Source organism: Rhinatrema bivittatum, chromosome 3, assembly GCF_901001135.1.
Source record: "Rhinatrema bivittatum chromosome 3, aRhiBiv1.1, whole genome shotgun sequence".
Lineage (NCBI taxonomy): Eukaryota > Metazoa > Chordata > Amphibia > Gymnophiona > Rhinatrematidae > Rhinatrema > Rhinatrema bivittatum.
The window spans coordinates 472,252,558-472,271,289 of NC_042617.1; the positions used below are offsets into that span (position 1 = coordinate 472,252,558).

An 18,732-nucleotide genomic window follows, 5' to 3' on the forward strand; every position below is an offset into this window, starting at 1 on the left:
AGAACTAGGTTGAGGTTCCACGGAACAGGTGGTCTGTGAACCGGTGGTCACAGTCGTAGAATGTCCTTCATGAACTGGGAGACTAGTGGGTGTTTAGACACCAGCAGGCCACTCTAGGGATGATGGTAGGCTGCAATGGCCAGAGGTTGTGGTTAGTGTAAATGGATTTAAGGTTTGGATACATTCTTGGAGAAGTCCATTAACTGATATTAATCAGGTTGTCTTAGAGAATAGCCACTGCTTTACTGGCATCAGTAGCACGGGATCTACTTAGTGTTTTGGTACCTGCCAGGTACTTGTAGCCTGGATTGGCCATTGTTGAAAACAGGATGCTGGACTTGGACCCTTGGTCTGATCCAGTATGGCAATTTCTTATGTTCTTATTACGTGGACCCTCACCAAAGCTGTCTCCAGTCCCACTTGATAAAGGGAATGGAGATACTCTAAAAGGAGTTCCAGTGAGCAGCAGAAGGGGTCTATACCCTTGCAGTCGCACCAAGCAGAGTATCTAAGCTACTTGTACTGATAGTTCCTTCTGGTAGAAGATTTCCTGGATTACACCAGGACCTCTAGGATTTCCAAAGGCAACTGTAGATGACTTAATACTGTCCTTTCAACCTCCTCGCTGTGAGATGTAGCAAGAAGTGCATGGGATGAAGTAAGGTGCCACTGTCCTGTGTCAGCAGATCCACACCGTGGCAGAGGGGAATAGGTGGCTCAATGGAGAAACACACTACATAAGCGTATCACGGCTGTCTGGGCCAAGCCAGTGCATTCAGGATGAGGTCAGCAATGTCCGTGATACACTTCTGTATTGTTCTTGAGATGAGCGGGATCGGGGGACAAGGGTAAAGAAGCCCTCCCGTCCATGATACGAGAAACGCATCCTGCGCGAGTTGCTTCTTGCTGGGGTAGACAGAGCAGAACATTTGTACTTTCCTGTTGCGTTCCACAGCAAAAAACATCCATGCGTGGAAGGCCTCAAGCTTGGAAGAGGTCCTCCACCATGTCCTGGCGAAGCTCCCATTCGTGTGGATGAAAGATCAGATTTGGTTTGTCTGCTTTGGAGTTCTCCACCTGGGGCAGATAGGTCGCCTGAAGGATGATGCGGTGCTCCTCTGCCCATTCCAGAATGCACACCACTTCCCTCCACAATATCCAGGAACCAGACCCTCCTTGTTTATGTAGAATATCACGACCTGATTGTCCATGTGGTCCATGACAGTTCTTCCTCGTAGGAACACCTCAAATGTGCATGTGGCATTTCCAATCACTCGTAGCTCTAGGAGGTTTATCTGTTGGACTCTTTCCCAGCTGAACCAGAGTCCTGTTTGTACTTGGTCAAAATAGGCTCCCCACCCCTTGCTTGAGGCATTTGTGGTGAGGATCAACTGATAAGTAGGGGGGGTGAAGAAGTGCCCCAACTGAAAGAGCTGTGGGGGACAATCACCAGTCTAAGTCCGCTCTCATGCTTCTGGACAGGCTTGCTCACTGGGACAGTGGATGTGAGAGCTGTGTCCATTGCAGGCACCGTTTGTGTAAATAGGTATGCGGCACCACATAGATGGCCACTGAAATGTGGCCCAGCAGGGTCAACATCTGGCGGGCCGAGGTGTGAGTAGAGTGTCAGCTGAATGGCCAGGTTGTGCAGCATGCGGGCCCTGTCTGCCAGAAGGTACTGTGTGGTATTTATATGAGCCCCAATGAATTGCAGGTTCTGTGTTGCCTGAAGACTGGACTTCTCGTAATTGATAACCCAGCTGAGCCCCTCCAGGCATTGGATTGTAGCTTGTAAGCTGCTCTAAAGAGTGGCAGGTTGCAGTGCCACCATCAACCAGTCGTCGAGATAAGGGAACAACTGGATTCCCTGCTTCCTGAGGTTGGCCAATGCTACTGCTAAGCACTTGGTGAAGACTCTTGGAGCAGACGAGAGGCCAAAAGGGAGCCCTTGTACTGGAAGTGGCACTTGCTGACCTGTAAACACGGGTATCATCAGGAGGAACAGTGCCTAGGGATGTGAAAGTACGCATCCTTGAGGTCCAGCAAACACATCCAATCGTTGTGTTGTAGAAAGGGAAGGATGGACTTAAAAGATGTCATCTTGAACTTCTCCCTTTTCAGGAATCTGTTGAGAACGACTAAGTCCAGGATTGGGCAGAGTCCTCCCAATCTTTTGGGAATGAGGAAGTATTGGGAGTAGAATCCCTTGTTAAGCTAACTGCTGGAAACCCGCTGGATAGAACATTATTGAAGCAGTTTGGTGACTTCCTCTTGCAGCCCACAACAGTTCTCTGAAGTGGGACGATGCGGCCTTAATTGGTAGGGGAGATTTGGTGTGTTCTTGAAATTCAAGGGATACCTCTCTGATAATATTGAGCATGCAACGGTCTGAGGTGATCGCTTGCCAAGAGTAGTAGAAACTGGAAATTCTCCCTCCTACTGGTAGCGGTAAAAGTGGCTCATATCTCTAAAAACCCTGCTGGGTTTTCATGTTATTTGGGGGCAAGCACAGTAGTGTCTGGTTTCATTGCCTGCCGCGACTTTGCTGTTGTGATGACTGTGGCCGGGTTTGCGGATAAGGTGGCGAACGGTAAGATAAATATGGCCTGTAAGGCTGTCTTTGGAAACAGGTCTTTCTGTATGATAGGTAATACTTCTTGTCAAAGGATTGCTCGGTGGGAAACGCCAGGGACAAGACCGCTATGTTCTAATTGTGCCACAGTTTCCCACAGCTCGTCTCCAAAGAGGTTGTCCAGGAGACAAGGAAGGTCGGCCAATTTCTCATGGACGTCCTCCCGAATAGTGCTGGCCCGAAGCCACGCCATCTGCCAAGTGGCTATGGCTCCTGCTGTGGTACGAACAGAGGTTTTGAAGGCCTCATATTGTATGCAATAGATGTCTTAGTTCTTCCTCCAGGTCGTGAAATAATTGTGGTGGAGCCCCATTCGGCGAAGCAGTGGTAAAGTGAGGCTTGAGTGACAGTAGTCACTCAAATAGATACTGTGATACAGAATTGGTGCTGCTGGATCTTCGCGTTCAGCAAACCCGACTGGAACGAACTTCTGCCAAAGTCATCCAGGTATTTACAGTCGTGCCTCAGGAGTATTCGAATGAAGGCTTGATTTTTCAGCCCTCTTTATGGCCAACTCTACCACTATGGAGGTGTGTGTGTGTGGGAGTTGGACCGCGTTGTCGAATGAGATTGACACTTCTGGAATTTGAGATCTGTTTTCTGTGAGGTCGCTAGTCTGGAAAAGAGGGACTCCCAAGCCTTTGTCATGAATGCGTCTAGCACCACATGGGGAGGCAAAGTGGTCAAGCTCGGCCAGAGCTTCGAAGATCTTTAGGATCCCTAAAACCTCAGCGTGCGGATCTGACACTTTTGTGTTTCAATGTTGAGTCTAATGCCAACTTTCTCCACAAATTTCGAATAAGAGAAGTCTTTCAGAGGGGAGGACAGCTCAGGTTGCTTCTCTGGCAGGTCAGATGGGTACCTCAGCGACGCAGAAGGCGAGAGCCGCAGGAAGACATGAATGCGACCTCACAGATCCCCTTTGAAGGATTTCAAAGGGGCATGGGATAAACACTGTGGATCCATAAAGGCTAGAGGATAGGAATGGAAAGAGCCATGGGGGTGGATTACTGGAGAGGAGGCTACTACCTGGTAATTACTACCCTTACTCAATAAGCCTTTGCATGGTTAATGCAACTCCAACATTGCTCTCTGCTTCAACAAAAAGGGGAAATGTGGAAAATGTCTGCGTACCATGGGCGTCTTGGCCAATCTGGGGCCACTAGTAGAACTAGTCCCCTGTGGTGTTCTATCTAAAGGATGACCTTGCCCAGCAGTGGCCATGGGGGAGGGAAGGCATACAAGTAAGTCTTCCTCTGGCCAGGTCTGGACGAGAGCGTGGTTCTCATCTGCGGCTGAAGAACCTGGGGACTTGGGCACTGAGATAGGTGGCCAGTAGGTCCATGGCTGGGAGGCCCCAGCGATTTACTATTAGTTGGAAGGCTGTAGTCAAAGCATCCATTCCCCCGGGACGAGGCTCTCTCTGCTGAGGAAGTCTGCTGAAATGTCTTTTCCTGCGATGTGGGAGGCAGAGATCCCTTGTAGGTTTATCTCCGTCCATGCCATGAGAGGGTCTATCTCCAGAGACACCTGCTGACTCCTGGTTCCTCCCTGGCGGTTGAAGTATGCAACCACTGTAGCATTGTCCGACATTTCTCGAATTGCTTTGCCTCGGAGTCTGTGGCTGAATCGCAGGCACACTAGTCTGACTGCTCGAGCTTCCAGGTGGTTTATGTTCCAGTCAGTTTCTTCCTTGCTCCATTGTCCCTGGGCCGTCAGTTCCTGACAGTGGGCTCCCATCTGTCTGTCTCAGCCCCTGCCATTGCTGATTATTCTCCAACTGTTGCTTGGGCTTTTCTGCCCATTGTGTCTATCAGTCACACATGGGCACACTTCTACAGAGATGTCAGTGGACCGCAGTTTCTTTCTAGGGACTTCTCGGGCCCCAGTTGGGTTTTTGGTTGTCCTCTAACACCGAAAGCAACTGTGGTCTTTGTCCAAGAGTCATTCTCTTGTTTACATCTCTAGGCTTTTTCCTGTACCCAGGAGGTTCTAGGCTTACTTCATTGTCAGGGTTTCTGCTCCGAAACCCTGCTTGTAATGTTTTCCGTTACCCGGAGTATGCTTCTGCTCGTACTCGCATCACTCCTCTGCCCTAGGTGCCCCTGCTATGCATGAGGGTTTTGTGTCTCAGTCATCTCTATGGGTTTTCTTTGTAGAACCCAACTCTTCTCCAGCCTGGACCCCTTGTGGGTCGGCTGCCTCACAGGCAAAACTCAGACCAGTCCCCAAGCTCAGCAGCCTACAAAGATCATCCAAGGACTGCACTCAGTCAATCCTGCCCCTTTTTTTCTTTTTTAAATGAAAAAATAGACTCTGCCAGACTGCAAAATGACTAAGGACCACCATGCGGGTGGCAGACAGAGGAGAGAATAAAAAGAAAGAAAGAAAGCTTCTGAAGGTAAAGGAAAGAAAACAGCTGCAGCTCTAGAATAATTTACTTACAAAGACTGTAGAGTAAGAGAGCAAAGCTGAATTCAGTGAACATATGGCTCCCGTGACCACACAGCCCCCAAGGAAAAAAAAAAAAAAAAAAAAAAAAGAGAGACTGAGGAACTCTGCCTAGGGGGCAGGGTGATGAATATAGCTGCACATGCTCGGTAGGGCATGTTTGAAAGTTCTAGATTCTTTAAGATCAAAGTTCCACGCCAGGCTCCATCTGATGATGCCACCCATGTGTGAGGACTACCATCCTGCTTGTCCTCTGAGAAACAAAGGCTACTTTGCATTCGACATCCATGCCGTGAGGACCAGGGAGGACAGATTTGTTTGGCATAGCCTACTGTTCTCCTACATAAGAGCTGGAGATGGTCCAATTGGATTGGGGACAAATGAGATATGGAAACCATATTTTCTGTGGCTAGGCCAGTGCAATGAGGATATTCTGTGCATGATGTCAAAGGACTTTCATTTAAGATATGCATATAGTAGATACTCTAGAATTTAGTAGAAAAGCATCAGAAGCTGAACTGTACTTGCTCATATGCATGCAGCAAGACCTTTTAGTTGCTTTCTCAAGCAAATAAGATTGATCATTGACTGACCCCAGTTCTCCAAGAACAAAAGATGTCAGTCGTCACAACAGGGCAACATCATCGAATGGAGTCCAGCATAGAACTTTTAGCTCAAAGGTTCTAGATCTTTGGGCATGCCAACCTAGACGTGCAGCATGGCATACAGTCAACATGTCCATATATGGCCCTTTTGGTCTCTAATATAGCTTATATTTGTAGAACCAATTCCAAGAGGAAACAAGTGGGCATTGTGAGGACAGTCATCCTGCTGTCCTCAATGATCTGTTGGAGATCATCATCGGTGTAGCAGGCATCAATATCGATTATCCTCCAGGAACAGACATTGGTACAAAGCCACCGGGCTGCTGTAGAGACTCCAGTACCAGATGAACATCTGTTTGTACTGACACAGATACCCTCAATGCTGGTGCACTGATGCTCCATATCACCCTGTCCAAGTCCTCCTAGATCCTCCCGTCCAGCTACTCCTCGAAGACCGCCAATGCTAACACCTACTGCGAGGCAGGAGTGGCTATGTTATCTTAGGAAGCCTGAGGTGTATTGGTGGCAAACATTTAAACCCATGGATGCAATAAGCTGGACTTGCTGTTTCAGAGTGCTTTTCCATTAAGAAAAGCTGGGATCTATGCCCCCCTACGGGTTGCAGTTGCACAAAGTTGGCATCCCAGGACGTTATGACTGGCCCCCAGGCATGGAATACATCTATCATGGGGGACCTTGACTATCGAATGGGGGAACCTCTTGAAATCACCAACAGACTTCTCAATTTGGGGAACCAAACAAAAAAAATCAGAGACTGAAAAACAAAAAAACTATGACCGATATGTGGTCAATGCTACTTCGGTGCACAGATACTGCATTAATGGAGAAATTTCTTACCTGATAATTTCGTTTTCCTTAGTGTAGACAGATGGACTCAGGACCAATGGGTATAGTGTACTCCTCATAGCAGTTGGAGATGGATCAGATTTCAATCTGACGTCAGCCCCTAGTACATATACCCCTGCAGGAAGTGCAGCTCTTCAGTATTCTCCTCGAAAAGCATTGTGGATATATGTGTGACTAATTTGATTAACTTTATAACTTGGTTAAACTTTATAACGTGATTAACTTGGTAAATTTGATCTGGTTGACTTGGCTATAGCTGGAGACCGCCAAGATACTCAACCGGAAAGCGTCGCCACCCGGATGGGTGGGTGTCCTAGGTGAATGAAAACATGGCTTAGCCTTGAATCATTTGAAGATCCATACGTAACGGCAGCCAAGGGTGGGATGCTGAGTCCATCTGTCTTCACTAAGGAAAACAAAATTATCAGGTAAGTAATTTCTCCATTTCCTAGCTTGTAGCAGATGGACTCAGGACCAATGGGATGTATAAAAGCTACTCCCGAAGCGGGTGGGAGGCTGTCCGTGACCCACTTAGTACTGCCCTTGCAAATGCCGTGTCCTCCCGAACCTGAACATCCAGGCAGTAGAACCTGGAGAAGGTGTGGATGGAGGACCATGTCGCCGCCCTGCAAATCTCGGCGGGCGACAGCATTCTGGTTTCTGCCCAGGACACTGCCTGGGATCTAGTCGAATGGGCCTTGACCTGTAGAGGCGGTGGCATGCCTGCTTCTACATAGGCTGACTTGATGACTTCCTTGATCCAGCGGGCTATGGTTGCCCACGAGGCTGCTTCTCCTTGTCTCTTCCCGCTGTGAAGGACGAACAGGTGGTCCGTTTTTTCTTACTGGTTCCGACATTTCCAGGTATCTGGATAGGAGTCTGCAGATGTTGAGGTGGCGTAGGCTACGAGCCTCTTCCGAATTCTTCAACTCATCCGGCGATGGTAGCGAGATGGTTTGGTTAAGGTGGAAGTGTGACACCACTTTGGGAAGGAACGAAGGGACCGTGCGTAGCTGGATGGTTCCTGGGGTGAGCCTGAGGAACGGTTCAGGGCAGGACAGTGCTTGTAGTTCCGAGATGCGTCGGGCTGAGCAAACTGCCAGCAGGAATGCTGTCTTTAAGATTAACAGGTGGAGTGACAGACCTCGGAGAGCCCGGAAAGAGTTTCCTGCTAGAAAATCCAAGACCAGATTGAGATTCCAAAGAGGTACCGGCCACTTTAATGGTGGACGGATGTGTTTAACTCCTTTCAGGAAGCGTGAGACGTCCGGGTGCGAAGCAATGCTGCCGCCCTCGCTCTTGGAGCCATAGCATGACAATGCGGCTACCTGTACCTTGGATGGAGTTGAGGGACAGACCCTTCTGTAGTCCATTCTGTAGGAATTCCAGGATCACGGGACCTTTAATTGAGCGTGGTACGATGTCGTGGTCCTCGCACCAGGCTTTGAATACTCTACAGATCCTTATGTACGTTAAAGATGTGGAGAACTTGCGTACTTGGAGTAGGGTGTCGATTACAGCCCCCGAGTACCCACTCTTTCTCAGGCGAGCCCTCTCAATGGTCAGGCCATAAGAGAGAATTGAGCTGAATCCTCGTGGAGGATCGGTCCTTGTTGAAGCAGGACTGTGTGCAGGCAGTGGCAGGGGGTTCCCTGCTAGTAGTCTTCTCATGTCTGCGTACCACGGTCTTCTTGGCCAGTCCGGGGCCACCAGAAGTACTAGTCCCCTGTGAAGCTGTATCTTGTGAATGATCGTGCCTAATAGGGGCCACGGCGGGAAGGCATATAATAGCGTCCCCTGAGGCCAGGTCTGTACCAGGGCATCGATCCCCTGGGACTGAAGTTCCTGCCTGTGGCTGAAGTACCTGGGTACTTGGGCATTGGACCAGTTTGCCAGGAGGTCCATGTCTAGTGTCCCCCACCGATTCACTATCATTTGGAACGCCGCGGGCGACAGCTTCCATTCTCCTGGGTCTAGACTTTCTCTGCTGAGGTAGTCCGCCATGTCGTCTTTCCCAGCAATGTGGGCAGCTGAGATCTCCTGGATGTTTACTTCCGCCCACAACATTAGAGGGTCAATTTCCAGAGACACCTGTTGGCTTCTGGTTCCCTCCCCTGACGGTTGATGTAGGCCACTGTTGTGGCGTTGTCCGGCATTACTCTGACCGCTTTGCCTCGGAGCCTGTGAGCGAATCTTAGGCAGGCAAGTCTGACCGCCCGTGCTTCTAGGCGGTTGATGTTCCATCCCAACTCTTTTGCAATCCACTGCCCTTGGGCGGTTAACTCCTCGCAGTGTGCCCCCATCCATGTAGACTGGCATCTGTGGTGAGCAGGATCCAGGTTGGTGAAGATAGCCTCGTCCCCTGATTCAGGTGGCTGCCCTGCAGCCACCACCGTAACTGGGTCCGGACTCTGCCCAGGAGTGATAGATGGACTCCTGGGCAGAGGATTCCATCGTGTCAGAAGTGAACGCTGTAGGGATCTCATGTGAGCTCGCGCCCATGGCACTACTTCCAAGGTGGATGCCATCAGACCGAGAACTTGTAGATAAATCCCAAGCTGTGGGGCGAGGTTCACTCAGCAGGGCTTGTAACCGGTTCCCTCAGTTTTGATCTCCTTGTGGAGGTCAGGCTGACCTTGTCCTCTTTGGTGTCGAATCGGACTCCTAGGTATTCTAGTGACTGTGTGGGTTGCAAACAACTCGTTTGTGTTGACCACCCATCCGAGGCCCTCCAGTAGAGATTTGACTCTGTTGGTTGCTTGGTGACTTTCCTCTAGCAATTTCGCCCTGATCAGACACTCGTCTAGGTAAGGGTGCACGAGGATTCCTTCCTCAGTGTTGCCGCCACCACCACTATGATCTTGGTGAACGTCCGGGGTGCTGTGGCTAATCCGAAGGGTAGTGCCTGAAACTGGTAGCGACAGTCCAGGATTTTGAAGCGTAGGAAGCGCTGATGTTCTTGATTAATCAAGAACATCAGCGCTTCCTGCTAGGGCGGATCAACCTGGCGGCACAGGTCCCGGCCGGCGACCTCTCTAACTTCGGAGACCGGAGTCTATGCTGAAGATTTCTACCTTACCTTGTCTTCGGCGCTTCCCGGTTTCGTCCCGGGCGGTCTCCGGCTGCGGGGGGAGAGGGCAAATACCTTCACCGCCGAGCTCGAGGGTGCACCCGCTGCCTCTCAGCCGCACCCGAGATCGGGGGCTAGGTCCTCGCCGTGATCCGGCCACCAGACCAAGGCTCACCTCCAAGGGACCACGGAAATCACCTCGGGAATTCTCAACTGGGGGAGGGACCCGAGGGTATCACTGCAGGAGAGCGGGGTTCGTCTTCAGAGGTAGGTTTTCTTTAAAATTTGGGTTTTCTTCTTTGAGTTGGTTCTAATGCTGTGAGAGCATGCAGGTAGTCCCTAACTGCTATGGAGACGGAAAATACTGGAGAGCTGCACTTCCTGCAGGGGTATATGTACTAGGGGCTGACATCAGATTGAAATCTGATCCGTCTCCAACTGCTATGAGGAGTACACTATACCCATTGGTCCTGTGTCCATCTGCTACATGCTAGGAAATTTACATTTTCAAAAAAGAACTGAAACTCACAGAAATTACAGAAAAACCTACCTAGGGACTAAGAGGGAAAATACAGAACATGGGAGTCACGCGATGACAGCTTCCTTCCCAGACAGGAAACTGAAAATCCCAATGTAACAGGACAGCAAAAATCCATGACTGGTGGGCTCCACAAAAAAGATGAGATTGAAGGAACCCCTGAGAGGCTGTATGTTATGCTGCATATGCCTAGTGTGACATGCCTAAACTTTCTAGAAACAGAGAAAAGCTCTGCGCCAGGCTGTGATGATTTCACCCCTTGCAAAAACTCCATCCTGCTTGTCCTCAGAGAAACTGTTCACTACCCTTTGATCCAAGGACCATTCATGCGGCAGAAGTACTCCATTGAGATAATCTGCTAGTGCATTTTGAACTCTTGAAAGACAGAACACATGCAGGTGGGCCCTGTAACCAAGAGCCCATGACCAATTACAGAAAGCCTTCTGATATATAGGACATATGAGTCCATGTCCCCCCCTGTTTATGTATAATATGGCCACCTGTCTAGATCAAGATTCTCTTACCCAACAGAAAGTAAGAAAAAGCTCCAAATGCATAACAAGTGACATAGAATTCCAGCAGATTGATTTGAAGATGATGCTCCTTAAAGAATGACAATGCGGCTCTATTTTTCCTTGGTAATGGACCTGCAACCACAATGCCCTGCCGTGAGGCTGGCTACCTGACTAACAGGGTTTGCCCAACCCAGAGATAAGTCCAGTTTAAGCACCTTCTATCTCTCTTCATGCACTGAAGGAGTTCATGCCTTGCTTAACATCTGACCTGTGACAGTTCCAGAAGCCAGCACCACAGGGTGGGGAGCTCTCCTAAAAGAGCGGGGAAAAGGGGCAAGTAACCCTGACCCAAGTAAACATGTCAGGAACCTGACAACATCCTGCGTCAATGCCAAGACTTGTACCAGTGCTTACCCTTAAGCATTCTTCTGGGGTCATGCATTTTCCATGCCTGAAACCACTGCAACCTGGGAGACATGTGGCTACAAGTAAGAGCAGTTTGCCCTATGATCTGGGCCAAGGCACTTTTAGCACACCTCATAGGAATCGGTGATGGCAGCCAGGACCCGCAAATGCAGACCATGAAGTTAATGGAAGGCTCCTTTAAGTAATTGTAAAAAGTATCCCCTTCCCATAGATAGCACTTAAAAGTGCTGTTGTGGGGCTGCCGAGACAGCGAACCCTCCTATTAGATGGAAGGTTCTTTACAAGATTAGCAACATTATTTATAAAATGATCCATAACAATATGAGCTGTTGGCTTAGCACAAAGATGTTAATTGGTTCGTCAACGGTCACGTTAGTCTATTTAAATAAGGACGCTATGAGGGAGACCCTTGTCCGCCATTTTTAAAGGAAGTTAGTTGAGCACCGCTACATAAAGGACAGCAGTACTATTACATCAATGATATTCCAAGATTAGTTTATCGATTATGCTGCGGCCCCTGATGAAGGATGTCCGAAACTTGGCCACATTGGGAACATTAAGCAGCTAAGTAGAACTGAGTTCTAGTTCATGTTTTAGAAACTGTCTGAAATACGGTGTTAAATTAAGGAGAAGTCTTCAACATAATGCAATCGTTGTGCGAGAATTAAAAGTTTATTCCAAGATATAAAAGAAAAACATTTTATTGGTGGCACTAATCACACGTTCACCGGCAGTCAGTGGTGAGCTGATTATACAAGTGAAAGTATTTAGGTAACCGGGATGGTACCTAAAAATAGTAGAAATGAAACTATTTATTTATTTTTATATACCGACATTCGATCTCAATCGAGATATCACACCGGTTTACATTCAGGTACTGTAGGTATTTCTCTATCCCCAGAGGGCTTACAATCTAAGTTTCTGTACCTCATTAAATTTATTTAAAAGAAAAATTTTAATGATAATATATTCAAAAAATAACCGTTTAGTAGTAGTTGGCTTCCACCATAGATTGAAAGACAGGCATAGGTTGGGTTTTTTTTTTGTTTGTTTTGTTTTTTAATAGGGCTACAATTTTTATGGCAGTAGGAGAGGACCCTGTGGCAGCAGTATTAGTTTTGTTTGGCAGCTGGCAAGAGAACTCCACTGGCTGAAAGGAGTGGAGAAGTACAGTTCAAATCCAGCTTCTCCCAATGATACTACTTGTGACCTTGGGCAAGTCACTTAACCTTCAACTGCCTCAGAAACGTGTTTCTAAGCATTTTTCCCATAGAATGGGAGAAAAATCTTAGTAAATCAGCCCTTTAGGATTGTAAGCCCTCTACGGCAGGGACTATGTATTGTACCTAATTGTCATTCACCTTGAACTCAGATGAAAAAAAAAAAAAAAGCAAGTAATTCAATCTAAAATCTAAATCCAAAAACACTTCACCTCCTTACTGACCCAAAGTCCAGACCACCCCACATTGAGATCTGGATGCTAACAGTGAATAATTTCATGCCTGGGCACTGATTTTGCTAGTTTTGATACATAAAACAATGAAAAAATATAACAAAAACCAACTGTCCACTCTACAAAAATAAGGAGCATCATAGGTAAACTCTGTGCCATGTAAAGGACTGGACTGTAAAGAAAGTCCTTTCCAGCTGAATCCAAGCATTACACTGCTGAACCCATTTCTAGATATTTACCTCTCCCATTCCTCGGGATTCTAGTGCAAGGGCTTGAAAATCATGATTCATTTCATCTACGGGTCGAACCTATACAGGAAGAAAAGAAAAATACTTATCAACTATAATACTTCCAACATGTGTATACTACACCCACATTTTTCACATTCTGCTATCACAATGCATTAAAGTTCGATTTTGTTTCACCGATCAAAACACACTCTACATTTTCATCATGAAAGAACAATTATAGAAATAATCCAAAAGTATATCAAGAATAAAAATGAGAATCTTGACTGATTAAGTCGCCACAACCTTTGTCATAGCAAATCTAAATTAGTTTTGGTTCAAAAAATTGCCTTAACAAGGCCCATAATATTTAAAGAGCCCACTTGGGTCCAGTCACAGTAGATGAGCTGATTCAAATGCTCCAGGATGAAAAATTGAGCTGTTTCTGTTATATAAAGTGATTCTGAAGTAAAGGTCCAAGCATGCCAAACAAGAAGCTGCTGAGAGAACTCCGGAATAATGTTCTTGAAAGGTACAGGTTTGCAGGAAAGCTATAAGTAAAAGTCAGTGTCTCTGAATATTCCTTGAGGCACTGTCAGATCCATCATTGTAATGTGTAACTGGTTTGGCACAAGCAAGACACTTCCCCATGATCACACTGACCCTCCTAAGTCAGCAGCTGTGCAATAAGGAAGCTGCTGCAGAAAGTCATTGTGAGGCATAAGATTACTTAAAAAAAAAAAAACAAACTACAGAAGTCTCTGGCTGAGACTGGGAAAAAATGTTAACTGTTCAACAATTTCAAGATTACTCCAGAAACATGTCCCTTGGTGTGCAAGGTGGGGGGGGGGGGGGGGGGGGGGGGAGCAGAGAAGAGCTTCAAGAAAGAAGCCACTGCTGAAGAAAAGCCATAAGATGTACTGCATAATGTTCAAAATTCAACACTTAGAAGATCACTGCATGCATGTGGGAAAAGGATTTGTGGTCTGATGAGATCAAATTGAGAAATTACTTACCTGATTTCATTTTCCTTAGTGTAGACAGATGGACTCAGGACCAATGGGTATAGTGTACTCCTGTTAGCAGATGGGAGACAGTCAGATTTCAACGCTGACGTCAGCCTACATATACCCATGCAGGTAGCTTAGCGCTTCAGTATTCTCCTTGAAAAGCAAATGTGGATATATGTGTGCTATGATTAACTTGATTAACTAGGACTGGTTCAACTAAATTTCCAAACTGGAGACCGCCAGTGCACTCAAGCGAATAACGCCGACACCTAGCAAGTATGGGTGTCTTGAACTAGGGGTAATACCTGGCTTACCCTTGCTTGTCTTGTTCTCGGGGTTTGCCACCAGAGTTTTCCAGATTCCGGGGCAGCCGTGGGTGGGATGCTGAGTCCATCTGTCTACACTAAGGAAAACAAAATTATCAGGTAAGTAATTTCTCCATTTCCTAGCGTGTAGCAGATGGACTCAGGACCAATGGGATGTTCAAAAGCTACTCCTGAACCGGGTGGGAGGCTGCCCGTGGTCCACTTAGTACTGCCCTTGTAAAGATTGTGTCCTCCCGGGTCTGAACATCCAGGCGGTAGAACCTGGAGAAGGTTATGTATGGAGGACCACGTCGCCGCCCAACAGATCTCAGGAGGCGACAGCATCTTGGCTTCCACCCAGGACACTGCCTGGGCCCTTGTAGAATGGGCCTTGACTTGTAGAGATGGAGGTTTCCCTGCCTCTACATAGGCCGCCTTGATTACTTATTTGATCCAGCGAGCTATGGTTGCCTGCGAGGCCGCTTCCCCCTGTTTCTTTCCGCTGTGAAGGACGAATAGGTGATCTGTCTTTCATACAGATTCCGACCTTTCCAGGTATCGGACTAGGAGTCTGCCGACGTTTAGATGGCGAAGAAGGCATGAGTCTTCCGAGTCCTTATGTTCGTCTGGAGATGGCAGCGAGATGGTTTGGTTTAGATTAAATTGAGAAACCACCTTTGGGAGAAAGGAGGGGGACAGTGCGTAACTGTATGGATCCCGATCTGAACCTGAGGAACGGCTCCTGGTAGGATAGCACTTGAAGTTCAGAGATGCGACGGGCTGAACATATTGCCACTAAGAATGTGGTCTTCAGGAGTCATAGTGACAGACCGTGTGTTGGTCTGAAGGAAGTTCCCGCTAGGAAGTCTAGTACCAGATTGAGACTCCATTAGGGGCACCGGCCACTTTGATGGTGGTCGGACTTGTTTGACCCCTCTCAGGAAGCGGGAAACATCTGGATGGGTTGATAGACTGACGACGTCCACTTTGGCTCTAAAACAGGCCAGTGAGGCCACCTGAACCTTGAGGGAGTTGAGTGACAACCCCTTCTTCAAGCCGTCCTGCAGAAAATCCAGGATCATGGGGATTTTGACTGTCCGCGGAAGGATCTCGCAGTCCTCACATCAGGCTTCGAATACTCTCCATATTTGTATGTAAGCTAGAGACGTATGTAAGCTAGAGATGTGGAGAACTTGCGTGCTCGGAGCAAGGTGTCAATCACTGCCAGAGTATCCACTCTTCTTCAGGCGAGTCCTCTCAATGGCCAGACCATAAGAGAGAATAGAGTCGGATCTTCGTGGAGGATCGGTCCTTGCGTGGAGGTAGGCACAGAGGTTTCCGCGCAAGAAGTCTGCGCATGTCTGCGTACCATGGCCTTCTTGGCCAGTCCGGGGGTCACTAGAAGTATTAGACCCTTGTGGTGTTCTACCTTGCAGATGATCCCGCCCAGTAGTGGCCATGGGGGAAAGGCGTACAAGCAGGTCTTCCTGTGGCCAGGTCTGGACAAGGACGACAATTCCCCGGGATTGCAGCTCTCATCTGCGGCTGAAGAACTTGGGAACCTGAGTGTTGGATCTGGTTGCCAGTAGATCCATGGCTGGGGTCCCCCAGCGGTTTTATTATCAACTGGAAGGTTGTGGTCGACAGCGTCCATTCCCCTGGGTCTAGTCTCTCTTTGCTGAGGTAGTCCGCAGAGATGTCTTTTCCTACAAAGTGGGCAGCTAAGATTCCTTGCAGGTTTGCTTCTGCCCACACCATGAGGGGATCTATTTCCAGGGACACCTGTTGGTTTCTGATTCCTCCCTGGCGGTTGATGTATGCAACTGTTGTGGCGTTGTCAGACATGACTGACAGATTCTCCCCGGAGTCTGTGGCCGAATTGTAGGCAGGCTAGTCTGTCTGCTCGGGCTTCCAGTCGGTTATGTTCCATCCCGACTCATCCTTGTCCCATTGTCCCTGTGCCGTCAGTTCCTGACAGTGGGCTCCCCACCCTCGCAGGCTCACATCCGTGGTGAGCAAAATCCAGTTTGATGAGGATAGCCTTATTCCTTTGCTCAGGTGGTCGTCCTGTAGTCACCATTGGAGCTGCGTTTGAACCTTTGCTGGTAGCTGGAGGTGCATGGGGTATTTCTGGGACGTCTGATCCCATCGTGACAATAGGGAATGTTGTAGTGTGCGCATGTGGGTCCTTGCCCATGGAAAGATTTCCAGGGTTGATGCCATGAGACAGAGGACTTGGAAGTAGTCCCATACCTTGGGGTGAGCATAGTTCAGCAGTTTTCCCAGTTGACCCGTCAGTTTCCTTCTCCTTAGAGGGGGGAGGACAACCTTGTCTTGCTTGGTGTCAAACCGGACTCCCAGGTACTATAGCGACTGGGAGGGCTGTAAGGCAACTCTTGGCTGTGTTGACGACCCACCCGAGATTCTGCAGTAGATTGACTCTGGTGGTTGCCTGGTGACTTTCCTCTGGAGATTTTGCCCTGATCAGCCAATCGTCCAGGTAAGGATGTACGAGGATTCCTTCTTTCCTCAGTGTTGCCGCCACTACCACCATGATTTTGGTGAAGGTTCGAGGGGCAGTAGCTAGCCCGAAGGGTAGCACTCGGAACTGAAAGTGATGGTCCAGTATCACGAAGCGTAGGAAGCACTGATGGTCGTGGTGGACCGGGATGTGGAGATAGGCTTTGGATAGATCCAGTGAAGTAAGGAATTCTCCCGGTTGTACTGCCCTTATGACTGAGCGTAGGGTTTAAATGCGGTACCCTCAGGTAGCGATTGACGGTCTTGAGGTCCAGGATGGGCCTGAACGTTCCCTCCTTCTTGGGGACGATAAAATAGATGGAACAGTGACCAGTATTTTGTTGGTATGTGGGCACAGAGGTTATCGCCTTTAGGCTGAGTAGTTTTGTCAGTGTGGTTTCCACTGCCGTCCTCTTGGAGAGGGAGTGGCACGGTGATCTCACAAATTTGTCTGGAGGAATGCTGTGGAAGTCCAGATAGTATCCCTCTCGAATGATGGTTAGGACCCACTTGTCCCATGTTATCTCGACCCATCTTTGGTAGAAGAGGGTAAGTCTGCCCCCTATGACTTCTTCCTGTGGCTGGGTCTGTTGATTCTCATTGTGGGTTGCAGCCGGAGCCTGTACCTGAGCCAGTTCCCCTCTTGTTGTGTCTGTTCCGAAAGGACTGGGCCTTGCCTGCGGGGCGAGGTGCTTGGTATGTGTTTTTGTATGGTCTAAACGTTGGGCTCCTCTGCCCTTAGCTCTTCTGGGAGAGGAGCGCTGGTTTCTTTTGTTCCTGTCCTCCGGTAACCAAGGTACTGGGAATTCACCCCATTTGTTGGCTAACTTCTCCAGTTCGCTTCTGAACAGGAGAGATCCTTTAAAAGGTACTCTCGTGAGGTTAGTCTTGGAGGTCGCGTCGGCTGACCAATTTCAGAGCCATAGTTGCCTTCTGGCTGCCACTATGGAGGAGACGCCCCTGGCTGAGATGTGCACCAGGTCAGAGGTCGCATCCGTGAGGAAAGATATCGCCCGTTCTAATGTTTCGGTGGAAGCATTTGTGTCCCTGGAGAGAAGAAAGCAGGCACGTGTCACAATGGCGCAGCAGGAAGCGATCTGCAGGGTCTTTGCTGCAACATCAAATGACTGTTTACGGATGGATTCCTGACGTCTGTCCTGGGCATCCTTGAGTGCAGCTCCTCCTTCGACTGGGATGGTAGTGCGCTTTGAGATAGCGCAGACCATGGTGTCCACTTTTGGGAACCGTAGGAGTTCTTTGGCCATGGGTTCCAGGGAGTATGGGGCTTCTAGGGCCCGTCCTCCTTTGAAGCTGGCCTCCGGGGCATTCCATTCCAGGTCAATCAGTTGTTGTACGGCCTGCAGCATTGGGAAATACATGAGGCCCGACAGAGACCAACCAAAACTGGGTTCGTCTTTGGCTCCACTGTGGTACTCGCGTCTTCAGGGTCAGAGACATGAGAGCTGGTAACTCGTCTTTGGAGAAGAATCGCATCATGGTTCGGTATGGTTCCATCCCTAAGGGATTTTCCCTTCCTCCAAGGAGTCAGACTCTTCCCCCAAGGTGTCTGTGTCCCCTAAGGGGAGGCTTTTGCCTGGATGGGGCACTTCTGGGTAGGTACGAGAGACACTTGGAAGGTCTTGTGCTTCTGGTGGAGACTGGGTCTGGTCGCAGGCGGTACCGATTATGCCTGGACAAAGGTTTGTAGCCCTTTGAAGAATTCCACCCAGGAGAAGGTCCCTGGATCCATACTGAAACCAGTGGAGGCCCCCCCGAGGTGCCCCCCTGAGTAGGCGCCGAGTCGGAGATACAGAGGTCCGGGGTACTATCATTGGTGGATCCGGATCCCTCTACTGACTGTTGGGGGCCTTGCTTAGGTTCCCCGAGCCTCTTCGCACTGCAGGCATAGGACGGAGGCCACTTCAGGTTGCGCAGCTCTCAGGTGGGAGGCTGGGCAGAGGGCTTGTCCCTTGGCCGGTGGTGCCATGTTTTGTGCGTGTGGAGTGGCTCAAACTCATCTGTGCGCGTAGGTGCGTGCGCCGGGAGGCTTAGTTGTGTGTTCCGGTTGCGCCAGCAATGTGTGTGCAGAGTGCGCGCAGGCTACCACTTTGAG

General features: G+C 48.8%; 1 protein-coding gene across 7 annotated transcripts in view; it reads right to left on the reverse strand.

The window, feature by feature from the left end:
- PUM2 (pumilio RNA binding family member 2) overlaps positions 1 to 18,732 on the reverse strand; it is a 427,826-nt gene that overhangs the window by 316,532 nt on the left and 92,562 nt on the right. For all 7 annotated transcript variants that reach the window (XM_029595976.1, XM_029595973.1, XM_029595975.1 and 4 more), the window contains one exon: positions 12,797 to 12,865. In XM_029595976.1, coding sequence (XP_029451836.1) covers positions 12,797 to 12,847 — 51 coding nt within the window. In that variant the 5' untranslated portion in view covers positions 12,848 to 12,865. The remainder of the gene's footprint in view (positions 1 to 12,796; positions 12,866 to 18,732) is intronic.